Source organism: Hyperolius riggenbachi, chromosome 12 (genome assembly GCF_040937935.1).
Source record: "Hyperolius riggenbachi isolate aHypRig1 chromosome 12, aHypRig1.pri, whole genome shotgun sequence".
Lineage (NCBI taxonomy): Eukaryota > Metazoa > Chordata > Amphibia > Anura > Hyperoliidae > Hyperolius > Hyperolius riggenbachi.
Genome location: NC_090657.1, coordinates 16,845,351 through 16,872,960, shown reverse-complemented (window position 1 = coordinate 16,872,960; position 27,610 = coordinate 16,845,351). Strand labels below are relative to the sequence as shown.

Genomic DNA, 27,610 nt, shown 5'->3' with positions numbered 1-27,610 from the left:
AGGAGTTTGGCAATATGGACTCGAGACAACTGCAGTGCTGGCAGCAAAGATGGAGATGTCAGTCGGATAAGCGAAAGGTTCCAGATGCCAATCTGAGGTTGGAGAACAGCGAGACTCCTGAAATTGGAAAGAGACTAAAACACGAGATTCCTGAAATTGGAAAGAGACTAAAACACGAGATTCCTGAGATCGGAAAACGACTAAAAAAACTGACTGAGCAAAGCATAGTGCAAATTGCTAATGTTGTTCTTTCCCAAGGTGGTGCTTTTATAATGAAGAGTACCGTGCTGATGGTGATCCTAGGTTGCCATTTCGTCCTAGGAAAACGAAGAGAGGACATTCTCATGAATAATAAGGCGTTAATGAGAATACAAGGCCCAAACATGTTGATGTTGGGTGACAAAGGTACTGATCCTTTCACTCCTCCCTCCGCTTGGCACAGATGGACCAAGCAGGGATGGAGGAAAAGAGCACTTGTGCCAGGAGAAGACAAATTTCATGGCACAATGTGGGTGAAAGGTCTGAAGGGTCAGGTGTGCGGGCAGTGGGAATTAAATGGCAGTGTAAATCTGCTATTGAATGCCACACTCCCAGAATCGATGCACCGATCCAAAGGTTTGTTAAAAGGTACATTGCAGTACAATGGGTACATGCAAAAGGTGGAGTGTGTGATTCAGGGGTACCTTGTCTTGGTTATCCAGAGTGAGATGGTTCCAGATTGGAGAGGAACGAGCAGGAGGGGTCAATTCTCCTACCAGAGAGATGCAGGGGACAACATCACACTCTGGAACTACCAACAGAGAGTGCCTCTGAAACAACTATACACACGTAAAGGCTGGAAAGCCGAGGGGTTGTAGTTCTCGAAACCAGAAGTAAAAATCGAGATCGAGCCACATTTCCAGGTGTCAAAGAGGGTGGGGAGAGCGATCCCGGGGGAGGGAAAACCAACACAGGGAACCCCATTCACATTACACGGGTCACAACAGGGGACGATATTACACAGTCCATATGCAGCCGCTTATCCTCATGCTAGTTGGGTAAGTGAAGAGGTACTCTTAATTGAAAGATGGCAGAGAGTACAGTCTTCCCGACCTCAGGTACATATTGTGCCTCAGGACATAAGGGGGAAAGAGGCCCAATCAGGACAGTTGGGGACATATTTTGTCAGGGAGATGCTTAAAGATCCTGTCCAACTGAGATTGGACAAGGGGAGGTATATCGATTTTTCTGGAGAAGGATCTTTTACATGGAAGCTTCAAGATGTTTGGGTGAACAAATGGAAACGGTGCAACATTCCTTTAGGCACCGCCACTTCCTTAGTTCCCACCTCAACACATGTCTTACACCATGACCTGAGAGGTCAAACTTTTTTTGGTGCTAGACGGGGAGGTGAAACGAGTAGAGTTGTCCTCATGCGGGCAATTCTCCCAGAGGTACCTGTGTTTGCCGGGGCAAGTCAAATTTAGTGAAGAAGCCTGCGGGCTCAATAACACAGAATGCGAGGCTACCATTCAAAAGATCCACCCTGAAGCCAAACCGATAGTTCTGGTGGCTGAAGGAAAGGTTTGTTTTTTTAGCATCATGTCTAAGGACACATTCAAGGTACATTTTCATAATTGTTCCGATAAGGGGGATCTGTCAAGGGGAACATATTGGGTGAGCGGAGATCCCATATGGATCCAGTCATCCAGGTTTGATGACGTTATTTCTCAAATTGTTAAGAGAACTCTAAAGTTCAAAGTTTCACTGGAAGTTCCCCTCCTGAAGGAGAACACGACATGGGACAAAGGGGAACAGGGTTTGATCCAAGACGACCACACTTTGTTACAACGGTTAAACAAACAGTACACTAAGTTAGAGGTAAGATTTCACCATGATCCAGGTGATCTTAACGAGGTAGAACACAAAAATAAGCAGGTGAGTTCCAGTCTGACCTGGTGGAAAAGGTTTCCGGGGATGTTCCAGGGATACTCGGACTGGGCCTCTGCAGGTCAAAAGTTCTTCCTACACCCACTGGTCGTCTGGATGGGGATGACAACTTTAGGCATCATTATCCAGGTGAGGTTGTGTGTTAGAATTACGTAGAACAAATTAACCTGGTCAAGAGATTGGTGCCTCATAAACAATCTCATGAACCAATATTTTTAAATTAAGGGATATACAGGGTTACGGGTATAGGTTTAGTAGTACCGGTGATGGAACTGATTGTATAAAGGCGCTCTTTTAGAAGGCACCTGGCACTGCTCCGTTGTGTAACAACCAAACGAGTTTCACTTTTCTGTGGTCATGCAAGTTTGTGAGTGATACGCAAGTGACGCAAATGCTGAGCATGTGGTATAGAGGGACTTAGAAGTAAGGCCTCCCCAGAGGGCCTGGTTACAGGAAGACCAAGAGGTCTTGCTCTCTCTCTTCCAGGGATAACCGCCTAGAGCCGAGAAGTTGTGTGAGCACGAACATCGAAAAGTGAAACCTAAAGAAAAGAAACCAGGTACTGGTGGGTTCAGAAGCTGGGATCTGCGAGTCAAGCCTTTTTAGGGGGGATTGTTATAATTTAAGTAGGCCTCAGTTATTTGGACTGAGTTAGTTAAAAAGGCTTGGGGAGCAGACCTGCCCTTTAAGGGGATTTTCTCTTAGAGAGAAAATCTTCAGTTCTGTCAGAACTAGAACATACCAAGAAGCTGTTCTATGGACAAGGCCACAGGTCTCCCTGACCTGTGCATGTACACCACTAGAACAGTAAACATCAGCCATATTTACCAAACATCAAATTCTTGTATGTATGTCAAAGGCCTCATTGAATATTAATCGAATAGGTGTGTATGATGACACCACGAGGGAGTCCACCAATAGTCTGATTTAGGGGATGGCGAAGATGATGTCATATTTAACTCTTTCCTAGTCGGTATTAAACCCAGAGTAAGCGATGGGAGCTCACTCTGCTTCTTACTTTCACACTAGCTCTCAATGCTGACTGGAACCTCTAAGTATTTTTCATTCTATATGTAATCTGATATAATGTATGCTATACATAGGTAGGCTAGTGTAACGTAGGTTAGAAAGAAGGTACCTGGTTGACTTCAGCAGGAAGTTTAATCAAGAAGCTTGTAACGCAACATGAAGATTGGCGTGGCTAGGATATGATGAACTGTATCTATCTGTATTTCTGTTTCCTGAATAAATAACGTAAATTTTGAAGAAGCCTGAGGAAAGTCTATCTCCTGCTTGCTGTGTTGAGAGTCCAGTTATCTCACAGTCCGTGAGACGCAACTATAAGAAGTTGCTGGTGCCGAAAAAAGGTGATTAAAACAGTTTATAACAGGTAATATTTTTTTCAAAAATCAATATATTTTATAGTCATTTTATGGGGAAAAAATTAAGCCTAAATGCAAGAAATACAATTTTTTTTCATATTTCACCCTTCCCGATTTCCCCATGACAAGTCTCATGGTTACAAAACACATAAAATATATATGATTTAGCCCTTCCCGGTTAAAATGATACCACATGCCATATTTTATTACAAAGTGGGCATGTGGCGGACCCTTATCCCCAGCCTGTACATCTGTAGCCATCGGACAGGGTGACAGTTTGGGAGCCCTAATGTTGTACAGTTGCATCACTAGGCAATGGCAGAGCAATGCATCTTTAGAGCACTGGGGCCCCAAACTGTCACCCTAGTGACCACATCTGATCACTACAGGCGGCAGTATTTAAAAATGTATAAACAGGGGTTAGGGGGTAAATAGGCTAGGATAGGTAGGGGTTAAAACTAACTTGGGAAAGGGAGAACACTTATTTTATTGAGACCTGTCTCAAACTTGTAAACTTTTATTTTTTGCCAAACTTTATTAAATAATTGCTGCTATAGCAAATAGTAACAATCGTTCACTATTAGAAAGGACCGTGAGCGTGCATGTGCGGCAGTTTGTAATTGTAGACGCTACATCCTAGAACTTGCAGCAGCACTAATCAGGATGTAGAATCTCCGTCCTACAACTTAAAGGGATACTGTAGGGGGGTCGGGGAAAAATGAGTTGAGCTTACCCAGGGCTTCTTATGGTCCCCACAGACATCTTGTGCCCGTGCAGCCACTCACCGATGCTCTGGCCCCGCCTCCAGTTCCCTTCTGGAATTTCAGACTTTAAAGTCTGAAAACCACTGCGCCTACTCTGCAGAGTCCTCACTTCCCCTGATGTCACCAGGAGCACACGGCGCAGGCACAGACCATACCGGGCCTACGCAGTACGCTCCTGGTGACATCAGCGTGAACGAGGACATGGCAACGCAGGCGCAGTGGTTTTCAGACTTTAAAGTCTGAAATTCCAGACGTGAACCAGAGGCGGGGCCGGAGCATCGGTGAGTGGCTGCGCGGGCACAGGATGTCTGTGGGGACCATTAGAAGCCCCGGGTAACTTCAACTCATTTTCCCCTGACGCACCTACAGTATCCCTTTAAAGCAGTTAAAGCGGAATATAACCCTGCATTTCAACTTTGCTCTAAAATATTATTTACAGCATATTATATGCAAAAAGCATTTTTTTTTACTAGACCAGCATTGGAAGGGTTAAACACAGAGGTTTAAAGGTCCTGGAGAGATATGCAGAAGTTCAGATAGATACATTCTATTTAGTTACATGTATCTATTGATAAACAGTTACACACTCTTTGGCTGTCGTCCAAGCTCCTTCTCCTCAGTGAGAGAGATGAGTCACATTCAACACTTAGATACATTATGTAAACAAAATGTATCTATATTAGCTTCGGATGCGTCTGCAGAAATCTAAAGGAACTTTAAAGCCCTGTGTAACCCTTCCAATGCTGGTCTAGTAAAAAAAAAAAATGCTGGTTGCATATAATATACTGTAAATAATGTTTTAGAGCAAAGTTGAAATGCAGGGTTATATTCCGCTTAAAGCATCGCACACACGCTAGATAAAATTAAGAATGTCACTACCACGCTGCCCCATTGGCCCTCCACATGGCAACAGTACATGTTCCTAGTGTACAGTCTCAGCCCTGCAATGTCACCGGAGCGATCCAGTCTAGATCCCTACAGTGTGACATGCCTTGTACTTGTACATGTGTAAAAGGCTTTAGTTTCCTCTATCTTAGCTTGGTTACTGCAGAGAAAAAAACAGATCCCCAACGTCCAAATGTGTGGGTAGTCCATACAACATATTACACATTCTGAAATGCTAAACATTCCACAAATCTGACATCAGCAAAGAAAAACTATTACAAAAAGAGTAAAAGCATACATGCTTCAACCTCCTAAAGCCATAAATACATAGGGGTTGATTAATCAAGTCGCAGTAATATTACCATGCATGCACAGCGCATGGCAATATTAGCGTTACTTACTTACGTGCATAAGTACTGCAAGATATGCTAGTAGTTCAACTCACAGTACTCCAGTATATGCATGGTTTGTTTTGGGTGTAAGACACCCTATGGAAAAATACACAGGAGACAAAAAAAGGGAGGGAGCCCAATGGTGTAATACGTAAAGATTATGTGGTAAATGTGGAAGTAAAAAGAACTACTCACAAAGGAGGGTTGCAAGGGGCAACCGACCGCAGGAAGCAGGTAAGACAATGAACCCGACTCCACTCGGGGGGGTCACCAGGGACCTGGATGTGGTCACACTCCATAGGAAAAGGAAGGAGACAGATCACGGATGCTCTGCCTCCGCCCCTCAGACAGATAACGTGCGAGAGGCTCCCTAAGCCAAACATTTCATTTAGTTTGGCACTGCTATTGTCCTGAGGAAGCGGGCTCAGACCCGCAAAACGCGTTGCCTGTGCTATCACTAATAAAATCTTTTGTTGTTACAAAGATTTTGTCATCATTGAGATAAGCTACCTCATTACCTTTTCGTTTTTAAACTGTTTTTAAATGCTTTTATCATATACCAGGGCACCTCTTTTACCCAAATAGTGCAGTATATGCAGCACAACTTGCTACATACCATATGACTCAAATATGCATGCAAAACACACACAATGTATTTCAATGGAGATGCAGAGGACTACGTTTTTACATGTGTTTTTTGGTACATTTTTGGTACAATGTGCTCCTAGCCTGAAGGGAGGCACAGGTTTCCTAATTTTTCATCATATACTTCATTTTCTGTTTCTCAAACTTGCGAGATGTTTGCTTTAAAGCCAAGTAAAAAACAACGTAATTCATTAAAATTCCATTTGCTTCCAACTCATGGAGCTATTTGTATAGATGATCTTTATGCTCCTCACCTAGTAGAGTAAACGTGAACTCGTTGCTGTATGTGGCAGAGGTGAGGCTGTTGGCTTTACACTTGTAAGGTCCCAGACTGGAGAGATCAGAGATAGTAATGGTGAATGTGGCACCTCTCTTCCTCCCAGATGTAGTTTCTGCGCCTCTGAATGACATGTTGTGGAATAATGTGTATGTGACTGGGAGAGGTCCACTTCTGGAGAGGCAGCGAATGGTTACAGTATCTCCAATTGTGACATTTGGAGGTGTCGGGGTCAGCTCTGGGTTTGCTGGTGGGATTGGTGGTGTTGATACAGAACCTGAAACAAACAAATGAACAGCAAAATGTAGAAGTAGGGATGGTCACTGTGATGGAAAAACGGTAGCATGTATGACTGACAAATGAGACCAGGAGCCAAATGGTGCAGTAACACAGGATACTGGATAGTGGTCAAGTAACAAAAGTAATTATACTCAAGGTGGGTTGCAGAACCTGCAACCACCATATCGTCCCCGCTCGGTACTCCAGATCCTGCCGGAACTGGGCGGTCGCACTCCAGGGGTTATTACTGGCTGTGGATGGCACCACACCAGTGAGAGGGACAGCTCCAAGGAGATAAAAACAAGGAACACCAAGAGCCCCAATAGTGTAATATGTACTGGTAAATGGTTACTAGATAGAGTAAATATTAATACTCACAAACCAGGGTTACCATTAGGCAACCACTGTAAAAGCAGGTGGGGAGATTTTCCTGACCCCACTCAGGAATAAGAAGTCGCTCTCTGTAGATGAGAAAAACGGGGTACAACCCTCCACCCAGGGTGGACTCAATATGCAGGAGAACAGAGGCGCCAAAAGGATAAAAGGAAGCTAAATGAGCTTAAAAACCAAATTCTTGGTAAATAGAGGAGGTAGTGGTGAACTTTCCTCCTCCAAGTAGACACACAACGACTGTAGTAAAGACCGTCAATATATTTTATTTATGAACTCCAAAAAGGCAACGTTTCGCAGGTTTGATCCCGCTTCATCAGGCAATAACAACGGAGCAATAGCATATGTGGTCAGTAGAAGAGCCAGGCACCTCTGTCACATTTTTGGAGTTCATAAATAAAATATATTGACGGTCTTCACTACAGTCGTTGTGTGTCTACTTGGAGGAGGTAAGTCCACCACTGCCTCCTCTATTTACCAAGAATTTGTTTTTTTAGAGTTGTCTTATCTCTCGAGATGACATAACCCAGACATAAAAAAATTGGGTTTATAAATTAGGTAAGTTTTATTCAAGCATGATTTAAAAGGCACCTTTTTTTTAAATATTAATTTTAACGCATAAGGGGAAAACTTTGCACATCAGCGGGGAGGGGGGACAGTCCCCCCCGATTCACCTCGGGCTCTCCCCTCTGCGCTCCCCCTCCTGCGTCTATCTAAGGGGCAGCAGCAGCGGCAGCAGCAGCTATAATTGCCTCCATTCACCACGGAAGTCACCGATCTGCAAGGGCTTCACATTACTTCCTTCTCCGATCTGCAAGGGCTTCACATTACTTCCTGTTAAAACAGGAAGTATTGTGAAGCCCTTGCAGATCGGAGAAGCCCTTGCAGATCGGAGACCTGGAGTGGAGGTAATTATAGCTGCCGCAGCTGCTGCCACTTAGATAGATGCAGGAGGGGGAGCGCAGAGGGGAGAGCCCGAGATGAGGGGGGGGGGGGACTGTCCCTCCTCCCCGCTGATGTGCAAAGCTTTCCCCTCATGCTGCGACCCCTCCTGCCCACCCAAAACGGCCATGAGCGGGCCCTAGGGGGGGGCGCTCAAATTCTCGCAGGGGGGCCGCAGAGCAGGGACAATGTCATCCAGCACCCAAGGCTGAGACACCAAAGTGTGCCCCTCCATCCCTCCCACCTCAGCTGTCACACACGGATTGCTATTAGACTAAGAGGGCCACAGGGCCCACAACCTCCCCAACACCTTAATATCTAGTTATCTGGCTTGCAGTCACTGCTATGTATCCCCTTTTCTTATTTCTTTCTGCTTCATACACAATTAGGAATGACAACTGATTGAATTGTGCACACCCTCTTACACTGCACCCTGAGGCTGGAGCCTCTCCAGCCTATGCCTCGGCCCGGCCCTGGGCCCGGGGACTTCTAGTTACGTCCCTGCCCCCACCTCTATCATAACCTCTCTCACCTCTTAAAGTATACCGAGATTAAATAAAAAGAAAAATTCATACATACCTAGGGCTTCCTCCAGCCCCCTGGCTTAATCACTCCATTGCCTTCACCTCCTGGATCCTCGGTTATTGATTCTGGTAACTTTAGCCAGTAAGGCCAGTCGACGAAGGTGCAATGCGCCCTCCTGCGTCCGAGAGCGTTCTGGGCCTTTCCAGTATTACTGCGCAGGCCCACAATGCTCCTGGCCAGGGTTGCCAAGCGTCCGTAAAAAGACGGACTGTCAGTAAAAAACCTCTCAAAAACCAGCTGTCCGTACTGCCCGTATTTCCTGCCTGCTCGTCCGTCAAAATGCCCATAAATTCTTATAATCTCTTTTGCACATGCGCGTCATGCTCCCTCTCTTCCCCAATCCCAGATCCCCCTCGCTCCGGCTCTCCCTCAGCTTCCTTCCTCCCCCGACCCATATCCCGTCCAATCACAGTCAGATCCTTTTTGGCGCCGGCGCATCTGCTGCCCAATAAGGGAGAGGCATGTAAGTGATGCACGCGAAGAGGACAGTGCAGTCACGGACACACGCGACACAGAAGGATGGAGCAGAGGTCGCATCAGCGCCAGTTGGCCAGCAGCAGCAAGCAGCCCAGACCCCAGAGGACATACGCAACACACACGGACGGAACGGAGGTTGCATCAGCACCAGGCGGCCAGCAGCAGCAAGCAGCCCAGACCCCAGAGCCCACTGACTTCAGCCCAGCACAGTATCGGCTGCCACCCGGAGCTAGGCGCCGCCAGCCAGGACACTGTGGACAATCAGCCGGCAGCTGCCAAAGTCTGGAGAGAGGTGCAGCCTCTCCTACAGCAAGCCCACTAGGTCCCAGCCTCAGGCCCACCAGCTGCCCAGCAAGGGAAACGGTCGCCGAACTGCCACCGCCATAGACCATCCATCCACCATCTGTCTGTGGGTGAGTTCTGTTCTGAATTCTGAACTGTGAGGGGAGTCAGGGGACAATGAGTGCACTGCAGGGGGAGGGGGAAGTCAGGTAGTAGTGGGACTGAGTGTCACTGGGAGACTGCCCACAGTGTACTATTTACTGGTCTAATCTGCCCACAGTAAGATTTACTGGTCTAATCTGCCCACATTGTACGATTTACTGGTCTAATTTGCCCACAGTGTACGATTTACTGGTCTAATCTGCCCACAGTGTACGATTTACTGGTCTAATTTGCCCACATTGTATGATTTACTGGTCTAATCTGCCCACAGTGTACAATTTACTGGTCTAATCTGCCCACATTGTACGATTTACTGGTCTAATTTGCCCACAGTGTACGATTTATTGGTCTAATCTGCCCACAGTGTACGATTTACTGGTCTAATCTGCCCACATTGTACGGTTTACTGGTCTAATTGCCCTCAGTGTGCGATTTACTGGTTTAATTTGCCCACAGTGTACGATTTACTGGTCTAATTTGCCCACATTGTACGATTTACTGGTCTAATTTGCCCACATTGTACGATTTACTGGTCTAATCTGCCCACATTGTATGATTTACTGGTCCAATCTGGCCACAGTGTACGATTTACTGGTCCAATCTGGCCACAGTGTACGATTTACTGGTCCAATCTGGCCACAGTGTACGATTTACTGGTCCAATCTGGCCACAGTGTATGATTTACTGGTCCAATCTGGCTACAGTGTATGATTTACTCGTCCAATCTGGCCACAGTGTACATTTTACTGGTCCAATCTGGCCACAGTGTACGATTTACTGGTCCAATCTGGCTACAGTGTACGATTTACTGGTCCAATCTGGCCACAGTGTACGATTTACTGGTCTAATCTGCCCACAGTGTATGATTTACTGGTCCAATATGGCCACAGTGTATGATTTACTGGTCTAATCTGCCCACAGTGTACGATTTACTGGTCCAATCTGCCCACAGTGTACGATTTACTGGTCTAATCTGCCAACATTAGTGTATTTACTGGTCGAATCTGCAGCATTGTGTGTCAGTTTAGTATGACTGTTACACATGAGCCTTATCTTATGCGATAATCACCTGCTTCACCTCCTCCCGAAATTCGCAAGAAGTTTCCTAAAAAGCCTGCTACTGACTCCGCCCCCGACTCCGCCCCCTGTCTGTCCAAAACTTGGTGTGTCCAGATTTTTTGACCATTTTGTCCAGGAAAAATAAGAAATCGGGTTGGCAACCCTGCTCCTGGCCTCAGGAGCGCGCATGCACAGTAAGCCTCGACTCCCAAAGTTACCAGGAGCAATAATGGAGGATACAGGAGGCGGAGGATGGCAGTAAGGGAACGGATCAGGATGAAGGGGATCTGGCTGAAGGAAACCCCAGGTATGTATGAATTTTTTTTTTTTTTTACTCTTAAGTGGAGCATAACTTCTAAATGACTGTGCATGCTGACCTATGTCACTTTTCATGAAGTGGCCTTGAACTGGGCCTTAACCTCCCTGGCGGTAAGCCCAAGCTGAGCTCGGACTATGCCGCGCAGGAGGATTTCTCAGGCCCTGCTGGGCCGATTTACCTAATTTTTTTTTTTGCAACACGCAGCTAGCACTTTGCTAGCTGCGTGTGCACTACGATCCCCGCCGTTACCCGCCGATTGTCCGCGCTCACTGCGCCGCCCCCCCAGACCCCGTGCGCTGCCTGGCCAATCAGTGCCAGGCAGCACTGAGGGGTAGCTCGGGACTCCCAATGACGTCACAACGTCGATGACGTCATGCCGCCCGTCGCCATAGCAACGGGGGAAGCCCTCCGGGAAATCCCGTTCTTTGAACGGGATTTCCTGATCAGAGATCGCCGGAGGCGATCGAAGAGGGTGGGGGGATGCTGCTGCACAGCGGCTATCATGTAGCGAGCCGTGGGCTCGCTACATGACTTAAAAAATTATTTTTTTTAAAAACTGCTCTGCTGCCCCCTGGCGGTTTTTAATAGACCGTCAGGGAGGTTAAAGAGGGATATCGCCAGCAATTTTACTTTGTCTACACATTTAATTTTGTCCTTTTAAATAAATAACTGTAATACTCTCCCAGCTGCTTGTCTAGTTGACTTTTAAATAATTTCCTGGAAAATTCATACTTCGAAGCACACCTGGAAAGACGCATGGCATGATGAGATAAACAGGTGTACATATAGTACCAATACTTAGAACTTGCCAGTGTTTAGGAATGGTGGATGACATGCAATTGATTTAACCCTTTGCATGCCAGTCGATTTGTCCTAAACACGAACATCTACTGACAAGACATTTAGACATTTTGCACTCATTAGGTTTACTTAGGATTTTTTCACACAAAAACCTACATGAAATAGGACATATTGGGCTTGATTTACTAAGACAAATAGCATGCCTTATCAGAGTTAACACACCTTATCAGAGTAGCATAACAAGTGCTACAAACTCATGTCTGCCAATTGGCTTTGGCGAGATGCTACTCTGATAAGGCGTGTTAACTTTGATAAGGTGTGTTAACGCTGATAAGGCATGCTATTTGTCTTAGTGAATCAAGTCCATTATTTTTTTTTCCATAACCAATACGGTTTGAACATTGAAATTAAATTTTTGAGTGAAATGTTAAAAAGTGAATAAACAAACAAACAAACAAACAAACAAAAAAATAAATTTTATTTTGTATTTCAAAGAATAATTACATTTACTGACAAAAATGTTACTGTTTGCAAAAGCCCTGATTCTGCTGAATCCAGCGATACCAGATATGTATTGGTATCCCACTTTTCCTGTCCACATCACACCCCAATAATAAAACAGGACTTTGCACAATTTTACATTTGAACAGATAAGGGTTTCTACAGATTAACCTCCTTGGCGGTCTGATTCTTTCCAGATTTTAGGGTCTAAAAGCGGTGCAATTTTTTTTCACTCTTTCAGACCCTAAAACCTGAAAAAAATCATTCTGGCAGGGAGATCTGCAGCAAAATAAAAAAAAAATTTACCTTCCTGGGCTCCTGGGCTGCAGTTTTCTCTTTGCCCACAAGATGGCGCTAATATACATATAAGCGAACTTCTCTATATTTCTCTAATATAGAGAAGTTCGTTTTCAATGTTAGCCCCGCCCCCGATGACGTCACGCTGCCACCACCGCTCTGCTGCCACCACCACGGCTGCGCTGCTCCAACTGGCTGCCGGGTCCCCGGAAGAATAGCGGGGACATGGGGGATCCCGGCGGCCAGGGAAAGACCCCACACTGCCGGGGAGAGAGGCTGGAGTCCCGCTGCGCAGCGAGATCGCGCGCGGGACTCCACAACTACAGGTAAAGCTCTGCAATGCCTACCCCGACCTGAGCTCGGGATCACCGATAGCAGCTGCTTTTTTCTACACCGAGCTCAGGTCGGGAAAACCGGCAAGGAGGTTAACGTGCCATATCTAATGATAGAAGTGAAATACCCAATTAAGTTAGGTATTTTTAGAAAATGCATACCGCTAGGTTTTTATCTGTGGTGTAGTTTGTGCTCTAAGGGCTGGTTCACACGGGCGTCTGCTGAGCTTTCGCTTGGCATTGCGTTCAAACGCCAGCGTTTAAAAGCTAGCTTTTAAAGGCTTTTAGGAAGCGTTCAAGGCTAGCAGTTCTGGTCTCTGCTATAGTTTCCTGGCGTTTACCGCCTCTGAAAGCAGCATGTTGCTTTTGAGACTAGACGCAACGCTGGGATCTACTGCCAGGCTTTCATGAAAGCCTGCAAAAGCCAGCTCTAAACGCTCCCATTCACTTGCATGGGATGGCAGTAGATCCCCAAAAACGCTGCGTCTGAAACGCTGCGTTAAACGCCACAAAAACACCCGTCTGAACCAGCCCTAAATGTAGCGGCGGTCATACAGATCACCCTAAAACAAACAACTTTTTTTCCTTTCTAGCCCGACGCACATCCAGCCCAACCGAGAGAGAGCCGTTAGTGTACAGCATTGCATATAGGCAGTGCTGGGACAAGGTCCTCTAGCTCCCAAGGACACTAATGTGCACCCCTCCACCCCTCCACCCCCCCACCCGTCACACACTGATTGCTATTGGACTAAGAGGCCCCCCACACCTTAATCTCTAGTTATCTGGCTTGCAGTCACTGCCATGTATCCCCTTTTCTTATTTATCTCTGCTTCAAACACAATAGGGGAATGATAGCTGAGTGAGTTGTGTGCCACCTCCTACACTGCGCCCTGAGGCTGGAGCCTCTCTCGCCTCTGCCTTGGCCTGGCCCGGCATATAGGTTCCCCCAGAATAGGAAGCCAGATATGGGTGCCCCCAGTATAGGTAGCCAGGTATAGGTGTCCACAATATATAAAGCCAGGTATAGGCACCCCCAGTATAAGTTGCCAAGAATAGGTGCCCCCAGTATTGCTAGCCAAGTATTGGTTCCCCCAGTATAGCTAAGCAGGTATAGGTGCCCCAGTATAGTTAGTCAGGTATAGTCCCAACAGTATAGGTGCCCTCACTATAGGTAGCTAGGTATAGGTGCCCTCAGTACAGGTAGCCAGATGTAGGTGCAGCCAGTATAGGTAGCCAGATGTAGGTGCCGCCAGTATAGGTAGCCAGATGTAGGCGACACTGGGGGAGTGGGGCCGACATCATCCTCCCCCTCCATAGGTCCCCCTCCTGTGCCCTCCCCCCCCTGCAGAGTTGGAGCGCAGCAGTCCAGTGTGTAATTAACTCATCTGCTCGCTTCCCTCCATTGGGTTAAAGTCAATAGGTGCACAAGAAAACGGCATACCAAAACACAGTCCAATGCAATCTTCTTGTGATTTCCTCATTTCAATCCAATTCCCCACTATCCCCCCCCCCCCCCCACCCCATGAATAATCAGAAAAAGGCAAACACAGTTAGATTGTGAAACCGAACAATTACAGAAAAAACATGAGAAAAATGCATATGGCATATATTGGAAAAATTTCTGATCACCTTTCAGTGCGTTTGTGACTGCGATCTAAATTTTCAGTGGGCAGAGGCTCTTAACTTGAAGCCATGAGACACACATTTTAAGAGCATTTTTTATTTTTTATTAAATCAGATATGGGATAATCCCCCATGATTCTTTCATTCCAGGTTTTACTTTAACCAGTACTAGGTAGAAGGGTAGCTTGTTCCCCAAGTTGCACCATTTAAAGAGACACTGAAGCGAAAAAAAAATATGATATAGTGAATTGGTTGTGTACTATGAATAATTACTAGAAGATTAGCAGCAAAGAAAATATTCTCATACTTTTATTTTCAGGTATATAGTGTTTTTCTAACATTGCATCATTCTATAATATGTGCAGATTACACAACACTCAGCATTCAAAATGATTCTTTCAGAGCAGTCTGTGAAGTAATGACCTCTCCTCTGGCAGAGGAAAAGTAAACAGTTCACTTACAGTTGAGATAATAAAAGTCAGATAACAGCCCTCTCCATGACTTAAGGTAGCCATACACTGGTCGATTTGCCATCAGATTCGACCAACTGACAGATCCCTATCTGATCGAATCTTATCAGAGAGGGATCGTATGGCTACCTTTACTGCAAACAGATTGTGAACCGATTTCAGCCTGAAACCGTTCACAATCTGTTGTGGTGCTGCCGCCGCTTCCCCCGCCCGCATACATTACCTGCTCCGCCGGCGCGACTCCAGTCCCCAGGTCACCGCTGCTCCGTCTCCGCTCTGGTCTCCGGCCCCGGCATGCTTTACTTCTTCCTGCCCGGCAGGAAGTTTAAACAGTAGAGCGCCCTCTACTGTTTAAACTTCCTGCCGGGCCGGAGGAACTGAAGCATGCCGGAGACCAGCGCGGACACGGAGCAGCGGTGACCGGGTGTAGACGTGCTGGCGGAGCAGGTAATGTATGCGGCTCTATTGCGTCGGTCGTCGGGTACTCGAACGCCGCTAGCGACGCGCTCCCTACCCGCGGGCGATCGACGCTAATTTTCCGCACGGAGCGATCGACGGGATCGGACGAAAAGGATCGAAATTCGGCGTGTAGCGCGAACGATTGGCAGCAGATTCGATCCCAGTGATCGAATCTGCTGTCGAAACGGAGGCGAATCGGGCCAGTGTATGGCCACCTTAAGACTTAGTCGGAGAGTTAATGGCTTGTTTGCATAGAGATAACAACTGGAGTTTCTTAACTCTTCCTTTACTGGAAACAATTAGACTGATGTATCTGATATTAATGTTTTATTTCTTAGCTGTACTACACATACAAATCATAATATAATTTTTTTTTCGCTTCAGTGTCTCTTTAAGGGCTTTGTGGCAAATTAGGTCATAAAAGAAGTGACTACAGACAAAACAGAAGTTTGCCTTCTTAAAACAGAAGGTATTTGTGATTATTCAGGTTGGAGTGAGCATATGAGGTTTCCTACAATGCATCACTGCTGAATATACAAATCCTTTCTTTGGTGTTCCTAATAGCTAAACACCTCCACAACCACCAGAATGCAATGATGAATGCAATGATGTGTCAGCTCGTTAATATTACAGAGCCAAACTAATCCAACATGCATAAAGACTGTTTCGGATTGGCAAACCTCTGTTTTGCATAGTTATTTTAGAAATGAGGTTTTTTGGTCTCTTTCAGCTCCCACACAACCTACTAGGACGTCTGGTTCATCACCACGAGCTTGCTGGGCAACTTTGATTATAGACAAATATTGTAAGGATCGGTGTCAGCACGCAGAGAAAATCTGATTATTGGTGATCTGCAGTATCGCCAATAATACAGATGTCACCTGATCATTGATGATCTGCAGAATCACCAATAATACAAGTGTAACTAACTTCCGGACACCTAATACAGTAATAGACAATAACGGCAATAAATGATTCACACGATCGTGGAAAAATCCACCACACGGTGATTCCTCAGAGGTGTGGTTACCTCTGAATGGGAACCCCGTGTGTGAGATCCTCAACCCAGGCAAAGAGAGGAATCTCGGCTCCTGGCAGTAATCGTCTGCTAGGGCAGGCGTCTCGGAGAGGCAAGCCTCAGAGATAACCCTACAGTGGGAGACGTTCCACTGAAGGGAGAAAGGTCAGACAAGCAGAGGTTCGGCAACAGAGAAGGCGGCAGCAGTACAGAAACAGAAGGCTGATTCAGAGTCGGTAAACAGGCAGGGTCGGCAACTTGAATCAGGCAGAAGTACAAGAGCGATTAGAGAAGAGAGTAGTCAGGGATAGCCAGAGTCAAAACATAGGTAAATATACAATTACAATCCTAATCTAAGGTGTGACGTCCTTGGTATCAACACCTAGGGAACTGGACTAAGGTCTGAGAGCTAACACGAATGTGTTCACGACAGCAGACAAGGAGCAACTGAAGCCTAGCTCCTTATATGCTGGGAGCGCATCTACAGCGCCACCCAGCCGCCCAGCCAATCCAAGAGCTAGTTGGAGTCAGCTGACCTGCAAGTCAGCTGACTCCCCGTCTAGCTGCATAAAGGTCCTGCCGCCGGGCGCGCGCACGCGTAATGCGTGCCCTGTTTGCGGCCGAAGGACCTGCGTGTGGCAGCGAGGCGGGGACAGCCGCCGGCTGACTCGTGGAGACGGCGTCCATGCCGCTCTCCACCGCGGCGGTATCCCCGCCGGCTGTTACAAATATTATAGGAAATCATTATAGTTTACAACACCTAAGGTGGGTTTTTCCCTTGGCACTATGCCACCTCTCCCCTCCACCACACATATAGAATAAAGTGAGGTGTCCCATGTAAGGTGGTCTTACCTGAGGCGGTCAGGACGGAGAGCAGAGAGATAAGGCAGAGAGTGTACATATTTCCTGATAGTGCGGGCAATGACACTAAAATTGTAGAAACTAAACTTGAGGAGAAAGAGGAAGGAGACTTGACAGAGGAAGTTACATTTTGTCACAAAGAATAAAAAAAAAACACGTAGGTTTACAGTCAGAGAAGAGTTGTTTTCACAAGTACAAATCCAGAAACCACACTGCCGCACTAGTGAGACTTGTTTCCAGTGACAAGAGAGTCAAGTAAAGTCTGTAATTACTCTTAACGGTAATTTGATTACCACGACGTCATCCATGACAGGTACTAGGAGATAGCGCTGCCAATCAGAAGGGACAGGAAGTACAAAATAGGAATACATTTATATTACTCCCTCTTACAATAAACCTGAAGGGAAAAAGTGCCCCAAGTGGGTACTTGCCTTAGTAGATATTTTAACAGGATGAAGTCGTTTCTTTTCACATAGAAACGTGAGTGATTTAACCCCCATGTCAGTGGATAAGTCGTGTACTCTAGTTAGTTTTGCTTGAGACCACCATTGATACATTTTGGGAGTCTCCAGAGCCGCTGGGAATGTGGGATTGCCAATAAAGGATGCAAGCGGTCTATGAGGGGACATCAATCTACCTGAGTATTTACATTTATCCCAAATTGTGAGTGAGTGTCTCATTACTGGATTATAATTCTTGTTTCGCTGGGTGGGAGTTACCCATATTAGGTTAAGTGTTTTGATTGGATGGATTATGTGGTTTTCTATGTCAACCCAGATGGGACGTTCTTCCTCTAAGTGCCAGCTTGTGCTATTTGGGCTGCTTGGTAGTAGGGTTTTAGGTTAGGGACACAAAAACCTCTATCAGATTTCAAATGAAATAAGTCCGTTGAGTCTAGGTTTCTTGGAACACTTTTCACTGTGAGATACCTAGAATTTGTATTGTGAAAAATAAAATAAAAGATATCTAGAGTTGTGGTTAGAAGTGGAATTGGAAGTGTTCTAAAAATATATAAGAACTTAGGGAGATAGGTCATCTTGATGGCTGCAATTCTGCCCTGCCAAGATATGGAATATCTCTTCCGTATAAGACGCACTTTTGCTCCCCAAAAAGTGTGAAGAAAACGTCATCAGTTCAAGCCGGTCACTAGAGCGAGAAGTGCCTGGAAGACGGACGTCTGCAGTCATCGCGGGCGCACTGCGGAGGTAAGCTACCGCTACTTATTCCTACACCCGGGGGGGGGGGGGCCAGATAAGCAGGGGGGAGGCAGAGGAGGCTAGCGGGGAGCAGCGCAATGATCTAGGATCAGCGCAGGAGCCTGCCAAAGGTAAGCTGCCGCCACTATTGACACTCCACAAGGGGGACCAGGAGACTCAGGCGGGAGGGAGGAAGGCAGGCACAGAAAGGCAGGGAATCCCCGACGGCGGCGGGTCAGCGGTTCTGTATCGGCGGGCGTTATTAAGTCGGGGATTCCCTGCCTTTGCCGTATAAGACGCAGGGACTTTTTCTTCCCACTTTTTGGGGAGCAAAAGTGCGTCTTATACGGCAGCAAATACGATATATATATATATATATATATATATATATATATATATATATATATAGATAGATAGATAGATAGATAGATAGATAGATATAGATATATATATACACATACATACATACATACATACATACATACATACATACATACATGTGCATGTGTGTGTGTGTGTATGTGTGTACATATTATACATATATATATATATATATATGTGCACGCACGCACGCACACACACACACACACGATAGTGGCTGGATAGTGTAATGGTTAAGGGCTCTGCCTCTGATACAGGAGACCTGGGTTCGAATCTCGGCTCTTCCTGTTCAGTAAGCCAGTACCTATTCAGTAGGAGACCTTGGGCAAGTCTCCCTTACACTGCTATTGCCTATAGAGCGCGTCCTAGTGGCTGCAGCTTTGGCGCTTTGAGTCCGCCAGGAGAAAAGCGCGATATAAATGTTCTGTGTTTGTTGATATATATATATAATTTTGGTTTGTGCTGCTCACCCCTTGGTAATTTATTTATAATTTTCCCCTGTGAGCCTGCATGACCACGCCCACCTCTAGCACAGTTAAGTATATAAATGAGTGCTTTGCACATGTTAAGAGAGTTCGTTTGGTAGCTAGGTGAAGGGTGAGGTGTTTTTAATTTCCTTTTTTCCCATCTAGTTGACATTTTAGGGTTTTTGGTTTAGTTCCCACTAGACTGCTTATAAAAACTGGCATTTTGCATGGTAGAGTAGGACTCACCAGATTGGGGACACTTTGGCGCAGTTGGTGAGCTTAAGCGCGTTAAAGCGTAACCAAGAGCCCCTGTCACTGTTTTCCTGTTGTGTGCTGCAGCCCCTCTGTACTTATATATTTCTTATGGAGTCTGGGGACCTCCAGCGCTGCGTGCATGCTTTGCATAGAATTGCATAAAAAAATTTGGTTTGTGCTGCTCACCCCTTGGTAATTTATTTATAATTTTCCCCTGTGAGCCTGCATGACCACGCCCACCTCTAGCACAGTTAAGTATATAAATGAGTGCTTTGCACATGTTAAGAGAGTTCGTTTGGTAGCTAGGTGAAGGGTGAGGTGTTTTTAATTTCCTTTTTTCCCATCTAGTTGACATTTTAGGGTTTTTGGTTTAGTTCCCACTAGACTGCTTATAAAAACTGGCATTTTGCATGGTAGAGTAGGACTCACCAGATTGGGGACACTTTGGCGCAGTTGATGGTGAGCTTAAGCGCGTTAAAGCGTAACCAAGAGCCCCTGTCACTGTTTTCCTGTTGTGTGCTGCAGCCCCTCTGTACTTATATATATATATATATATATATATATATATATATATATATATATATATACATACATGCAAAAGTATTCAGCCCCCTTGAAGTTCTCCACATTTTGTCACATTACTGCCCCAAACATGAATCAATTGTATTGAAATTCCACGTGAAAGACCAACACAAAGTGGTGTACACGTGACAAGTGGAGCGAAAATCATACATGATTCCAAACATTTTTTACAAATAAATAACTGCAAAGTGGTGTGTGCGTAATTATTCGGCCCCCTTTGATCTGAGTGCAGTCAGTTGCCTATAGACATTGCCTGATGAGTGCTAATGACTAGAGTGCACCTGTGTAATCTAATGTCAGTACAAATACAGCTGCTGTGTGACGGCCTAAGAGAATATTGGGAGCAATAACACCATGAAGTCCAACAGGCACGTGCACAGGGGGGTGCTCTGGGTGCCCAGGCCCCTCTCGCCGGAGAAAATGAGCTCTGCCCCAGACCGTGATAAATCCCGCCTACCCGCATCAAGCTCCGCCCCCGCCTGGGACACTTTCAAGTGAAGAGGCCCAGACAGGAATCCTTGTGTGGCATACTGACCTCTCCCTCCACCTAGGACCCATACTGACCTCTACCTCCCCCAGCACCCATAGTGACCTCTCCCTCCACCTAGTACCCAGTGACCACTCCCTCCCCTAGCACTCACAGTGCCCTCTCCCTCCACCTAGGACCCATACTGGACCCATACTAACCTCTCCCTACCCAGTACCCACAGTGACATCTCCCTTCACCTAGTACCCACAGTGACCTCTCTCTTACCCAGCACCCACAGTGACCTCTCCCTCCACCTAGCACCCACAGTGACCTCTCCCTCCACCTAGGGCCCATACTGACCTCTCCCTACCCAGCACCCACAGTGACCTCTCCCTCCACCTAGCACCCACAGTGACCTCTCCCTCCACCTAGTACCCACAGTGACCTCTCTCTTACCCAGCACCCACAGTGACCTCTCCCTCCCCAGCTCTAGTAGTGATCCTGCCTACCCCAGCACCCACACTGACCTACACCCACATGGCACAGTGCTCACGTCACCAAGTTCCAAAGCAATTATATGCACCTAGTACCTGTCCATTGCCAGCATCCAAATAGCACCCAGTACCCATCCTTGGTCCGAACCCATATGAGACACAGTACGCTCCCATGGCACACATCCAGACCTCACATGGCACTCCCTACTCACTCATGTCCAACACTCACATGGCTCCCTGTACCAATTAGCACTTACATGGCACCCACTATTGTTTATCACCATCTGCTACTCATGCAGCACCCAATACTGCATAGCACCCACTGCAAATAAACACCCAATACAAACTGGACCTTGGTACCCCCACTGCAGCTTGACACAGACTGTACTTTACCCACTGCAACTTAGCACCAAGTGAACCTTTGTGTCTTACCATCTACTGCATCTGGGCACCCACTGCACCTTTGCACTTACTGCAGTTTTGCATCTATTAATGCTTAGCAACCACTGCATATTGGTAACCACTTATTTGCCTGGAAAGAGGCTTGGGTGCTCATCAAGAGGGACAGAGGTCCCAGTAATGAAAGGTGAGTCTGGGCTCCACTGTGCCCACTCTAACCCATTAACAGTGGGCACCTATCACTGCTGATTTGAGGGTGGTAGCACCAAAAGAGTTGGTTGGAAGGAAACACAAAGTCTGCCTAATACTGGCATAAAGGTGTGTGTGTGTGTGTGTGTGTGTGTGTGTGTGTGTGTGTGTGTGTGTGTGTGTGTGTGCGTGCGTGCGTGCGTGCGTGCGTGCGTGTGTGTGCGTGCGTGTTTTTAGACTGCCTTATGCTTTCTGGAGAGGGGGTATTACATACACAATTTAGCACGATTTATGATTAAAATTGCACCTAGTACTCACACCTGCACACAACTTCCACATGGCCCCCACTATCTGCACCAAGCACCCACTTAACCCGTACCCGCACCCAAAGTACCTGCATTCAAAACCCATGTGATGCCCAAAGCCCACCCATAGCCAGCACCCAGTACAGACATGGCGCCAAGTATTCACACCCATGTCACATCCAGTACCTGCACCCAGCACCCACATAACATCCAGTACATGCACCAGATCTCACACGGCACCAAGTACTTGTAATCAACACCCGCATGACACTCGATACCCAACCATAGCCAGAAGAACCCACATGACACTCAGTACTTACACCCAGAACCCACATGGCACCCATCATCTGCATTCAGCAGCATGACAATCAATACCCCCTAGCCAGAAACAAGGAGGGGGGGGGGGGGGCATGTGGGGGAAGGCATTGCCAGGCCCCTTTTTGAAATTTGAGAACCCCCCACTTAAGGACCCTCTGAACTGCCCTGAAGTCCAAAGAACACACCAGGCAGGTCAGGGATAAAGTTATTGAGAAATTTAAAGCAGGCTTACGCTACAAAAAGATTTCCAAAGCCTTGAACATCCCACAGAGCACTGTTCAAGCGATCATTCAGAAATGGAAGGAGTATGGCACAACTGTAAACCTTCCAACACAAGGCCGTCCTCCTAAACTCACAAGCCGAACAAGGAGAGCGCTGATCAGAAATGCAGTCAAGAGGCCCATGGTGACTATGGACGAGCTGCAGAGATCTACAGCTCAGGTGGGGGAAACTGTCCATAGGACAACTATTAGTCGTGCACTGCACAAAGTTGGCCTTTATGGAAGAGTGGCAAGAAGAAAGCCATTGTTAACAGAAAAGCATAAGAAGTCCTGTTTGCAGTTTGCCACAAGCCATGTGGGGGACACAGTAAACATGTGGAAGAAGGTGCTCTGGTCAGATGAGACCAAAATTGAATTGAAATTGAACTTTTTGGCCAAAATGCAAAACACTGTGTGGTGGAAAATTAACACTGCACATCACTCTGAACACACCATCCCTCCTGTCAAAAATGGTGGTGGCAGCATCATGCTCTGGGGGTGCTTCTCTTCAGCAGGGACAGGGAAGCTGGTCAGAGTTGATGGGAAGATGGATGGAGCCAAATACAGGGCAATCTTGGAAGAAAACCTCTTGGAGTCTGCAAAAGACTTGAGACTGGGGCGGAGGTTCACCTTCCTGCAGGACAACGACCCTAAACCAGGGGCAAACGCAGGATTTTTAAGGGGGGGGTTCCTGAAAGGTCCAGAAGCACGTATGTCCCGAGTGCTTCCGAATACAGGTGGCTCCATACTGCCCATGCACAAAAGTGCGCTGGCGTATTACGGAGCTGCCTATCTTTGGAAGTACTCAAGGACACTAGTGTTTCTGAGGGCTTCTGGTAGCAGCAAATGTGAACGGGGTACAGCGCTGGAACAACTCCCCAAGAGAGGAACAGGAGATAGACTTAGTTTGGACAATTCAGTGGAATATGCTACATAGTTTCACATAGCGCAAGCGATACTCATATGATGCAGGGATATATGCATCTGCGGAAGATGTCGGCGCTACATAAATACTAAATAATAATATTTTGCCTCACCAGGATTGCACTTTTATTTAGCTTTCCTGTATGACAAGAACACACAGCCAGCTCTAGGGGAAGAGGGAAACAAAGGTGAATGAAGGAGGCTGGTGCACACCAAGAGGGCTTCTGAGCGTTTTTCAAATCAACAGTGATTTGAAAAGTGCTTGGCTAATGTTACCCTATGTGGGTGTTCCCACAGCAGCGTTGTGATTTTTTCAAAATCGCAGGTATACTGCATGTAGCATGTTTTTGAGCAATTCATTCAAAAATCGCTCTGAAAATCACTTCACAAAATCACACTCACAAATTGCTAGCGATTGCTATTGTCATTTTGGCGTTGCACTAGCCCAGAGAGAGGAGTGGAGAAATTGAGAATAGCCTGAGATGGAGCCAGGGCCGGGCCGAGGCATAGGCTGGAGAGGCTCCAGCCTCAGGGCGCAGTGTAGGAGGGAGCGCACAATTCATTCAGCTGTCATTCCTAATTGTGTTTGAAGCAGAAAGAAATAAGAAAAGGGGATACATAGCAGCGACTGCAAGCCAGATAACTAGATATTAAGGTATTGGGGAGGTTGTGGGCCCTGTGGCCCTCTTAGTCTAATAGCAATCTGTGTGTGACAGTTGAGGTGGGAGGGATGGAGGGGCGCACTTTGGTGTCTCAGCCTTGGGTGCTGGAGGACCTTGTCCCAGCTCTGGATGGAGCAGAGAACTTATCTGTATTGAAGTCCCACATCAGACAGGCTACTTGCCTGTAATCGGACTCCTGTCCCTGTCAGTCTCTCACACAAGTCAGAAAGAAGCCCTCCTGGAGTCTAGGGACTGTCAAAAACTTTTCAGCTTGTTATCCACACCTTACCCACACATGCAGTCATTATAACAATGGGGAGAGACCAGACAGATGTTTGCCCACAGACCCTGAGTCCAGGCAAGCTCTGCATCATGCTGTGCATATTTACCAGCTTGCCTGCACTCCAATTTCATCATGTCTGACACTTCTGTGCTGTGGAGAGTCCAGGACTCCATAATCAACATTCTCTCACTGCAGGCTGCATCTTCTTGTGAGGGTTGTGAGGGAAGCTCGGCTGCCTCTCTCATTCTATTAGCTGGAGGGAGGCACCAGAAGTAAGAAGGGAGGGAGAATGAGGCTGTTTATATTATGCGGGCTTCCCTGGCTGAATACACAGCTCAGTGCAGGGGGGAGGTTCCAGACACCCGGAATAGCCCCCTGAGTTCGCCAGTGTAAACATAACGCCAGGGCAACAATGGAATGGATTAAAACAAAACATATCCATGTGTTAGAATGGCCAAGTCAAAGTCCAGATCTAAATCCAATCGAGAATCTGTGGCAAGATCTGAAAACTGCTGTTCACAAACGCTGTCCATCTAATCTGACTGATTTTAGCTCTGGCATACTTCAATGAATGTGTCATTGAGCAAAAACAATAAAACCGTTAAAACTTAAAAAGTAGATGTAAACCTAAAATAAAACTGTGGAATATACTTCAAAAAGTCATTTTTAGGAGAAGGAAGATAGATACTGTCACAAGCCCCCTAGTGGCCGGACCTCAGAATGCCGTCCAATCTGTTTCAGCACACAGACCATGCAATCTGTGGTCGCAATAGGTGCACAGAAACTGCTGGGATTTTGGCAGCAGACCGACTAGAGTTAGAGCTTGCGAGTTACGGTAATACAAATTACACACTATTTCAGGGTATAACTGCCACCACTCCTACAGAAGGGTAGGAGTCCTAACTATACTGTGACACTCTAATTTATCTAGCTATCAACAGTAGCAGCGACTCTTCAGAAGCTAGGGTTCAGTTTGTGCGGCTAAATAGCAAGGGTAGCTGAACAAACTTTTTAGTTGGACCAGGTGATGGTACACAAGGGAGGACTGCACCTCCTTGTATGCATCCTGGTTTTCTGGAAGCTAGTTTTGGGGTGGGACCAAGCCCGCCCCTCTGGTTGACAAGCTAATCACAGTTCAAGTCCTTGGAGGGAGATTTAGGTTTAAACTTATAAAACGCTGTAATTCAAAACCGATAAATGCCACATTTGTGCTGATACAGGGGCGTAGCAATAGGGGGTGCAGCAGGAGCGACCGCATTGGGGCCCTTGGGCCAGAGGGGCCCCGAATGGCCCTCCCTCAACTACAGTTTTAGCTCTATATTGGTCCTGTGCTCATAATAATCATTTATATATATACTTTGAATAGGGGTAATCATTAACAAACTATTCTCCATCCCATTCTTGCACCTCTGACATTGTAGTTGCCATTGGCAGCTTTTAGTGCGCCGTTTCAATTGCTATGTATAGAGTGCATGGGGGGCCCCATTGTAAAACTTGCATCGGGGCCCACAGCTCCTTAGCTACGCCACTGCGCTGATAACAGATTAATACACAGTGGATTCGGGGAATCATACAGAGACCAAGAATCCTGAGTCTAGCCCAAGTGGTTGCACCAAAAGTAATAGCTCTGCTTAGGAATGGGCTACGAACTCCCACGATCTCTTAAAACGTGCACAATTTTAAATGTGTCATTTTAGTAGAGATCATCAGTGGCATTTTGCTACAATCTTACCAAAAAATGACTGGCTATATTTTCACTTTGGGCTGTCGAAGCCATGCTGTGTCGCTGCCGTTCTGTCTATGGGACTGCGGTTTCTGAATAGGCACCCTACTGTGGGTTTTCCTGACTATTCCTGTGTATGCTGTCGTTCACAGGTAAGGCCTCGTTCACATCTGCTGCGCTGAAAAACGTGTTAAAGCGCATGGTAAAAAACGCATGCGCTTTTGCGCGCTTTGGTCAGCGTTTCTGTGCGTTGCGCTGCACTTCTTTAAAGCACGTTTTGCTTACTGTAGCAGCAGCAGTTGTCAATAAAACTTTGTTTTTGTATGTAAATGTATTTTTTTCTCCAATTAGGGGTAAAAAACGCATGCGCTTCTATGCGCTTGTACGCGCTTCTATGCGCTAAAAAAGCGGACCCATTCACTTGCATTGCTGTGCGCTTTCCAGCTCAACGCACAGAAATGCCTGCAACACTACGTTTCTGTAACGCTGCTCAGCGCAGCGCATAGATGTGAACCAGCTACATTTAGTTACATGGAAAAATCAATACCTTGCTGAACGCACAGGGCAGTGCGCTGTGGAAAGCGCACAGAAACGGCCCTGATGTGAACGAGGCCTAACTGTGAGGAGGTTAATTACCTGGTCAGAGCTGTGACCGGTACTTGTGAACTGTCTTCTGGGCTCCCTGCATTCTAAAGTAGGTTTGGCCAAATGGTGCTGAAACACACTCAGCTGTAAGTTTCTTTTGAACCAGCTAATTACATAAACATTGACTTCACTGGTCAACAAACATACTTCAGGAAAAGAAAAAATGTCATACGGATTGCTGCAATGACTGCGCAAATCTAACCGGGAAGCAATGAGAAACAGACTGCGCGAATCTTCCCGATTCGCCTGCGTTTCTTACGGCTGTTCCGTGACAGATACAATCATTTATTTCATTAGTTTATCTTTGTCTCAGGTGTCCTTTAACATACCCTGCAAATTGTGTTTCTAGCACGTACTGGGGCTTTGCTATTAACCGTTATAGTCGGCGGGTTCGAACTCATGATCACGGATGTAATTACGGATGTAATGCGTCATTTCGACTCGTGACCGCAAATTCTGAATTCCGTTTCCATCTGTAATTACGATTGTGGCCAATCCGGAAGTGTGTAGAGCCGTGATCAAAACCACACGAATCCGGGATCGGAGGTATCCAAGCATCACTGCAGGCAAAGATGTTCCCCCAGTGTTAGGTAGCTGCCTCCCCAATATAGATGGACAAATGTACCCCAGTGTTAGGGCTGGTTCAGACGGACGTCTGCGTAGCGTCGCGTCTGGGGGCGTTGCGGCGGCTGCGCAGTCAGGCTTTCAGTAGCCTTCGGTCGCGTTCCGATGAGGTCGCGTTTTTTTCCCCCTAGGGGAACATTACCCGTCGCGGTTGGCCGCTCACTGGAAGCTACATGTTGCTTCCAGGGGCAGCCCGAACGCTCGCGAAAATCGGGACCCGAACGCCGCGTTTGGGTAAAAGCGCGCAAAAGCTCGGTGTAAACGCTCCCATTCACTTGAATGGAGCGTTTACCGCGACGTTCC

At 46.6% G+C, this 27,610-nt stretch overlaps 1 protein-coding gene across 3 annotated transcripts in view; it reads right to left on the bottom strand.

Annotated features, from left to right (window-relative positions):
- The window catches only part of LOC137541434 (allergin-1-like), a 92,305-nt gene extending 75,129 nt beyond the window's left edge, over positions 1-17,176 (bottom strand). For all 3 annotated transcript variants that reach the window (XM_068262718.1, XM_068262719.1, XM_068262720.1), the window contains exons 1-2: positions 17,123-17,176; positions 6,252-6,551 (exon numbers count right to left, since the gene is read on the bottom strand). In XM_068262718.1, the coding sequence (XP_068118819.1) occupies positions 6,252-6,551; positions 17,123-17,171 (349 nt within the window). In that variant the 5' untranslated portion in view covers positions 17,172-17,176. The remainder of the gene's footprint in view (positions 1-6,251; positions 6,552-17,122) is intronic.
- Between the last annotated feature and the right edge of the window lie 10,434 nt (positions 17,177-27,610).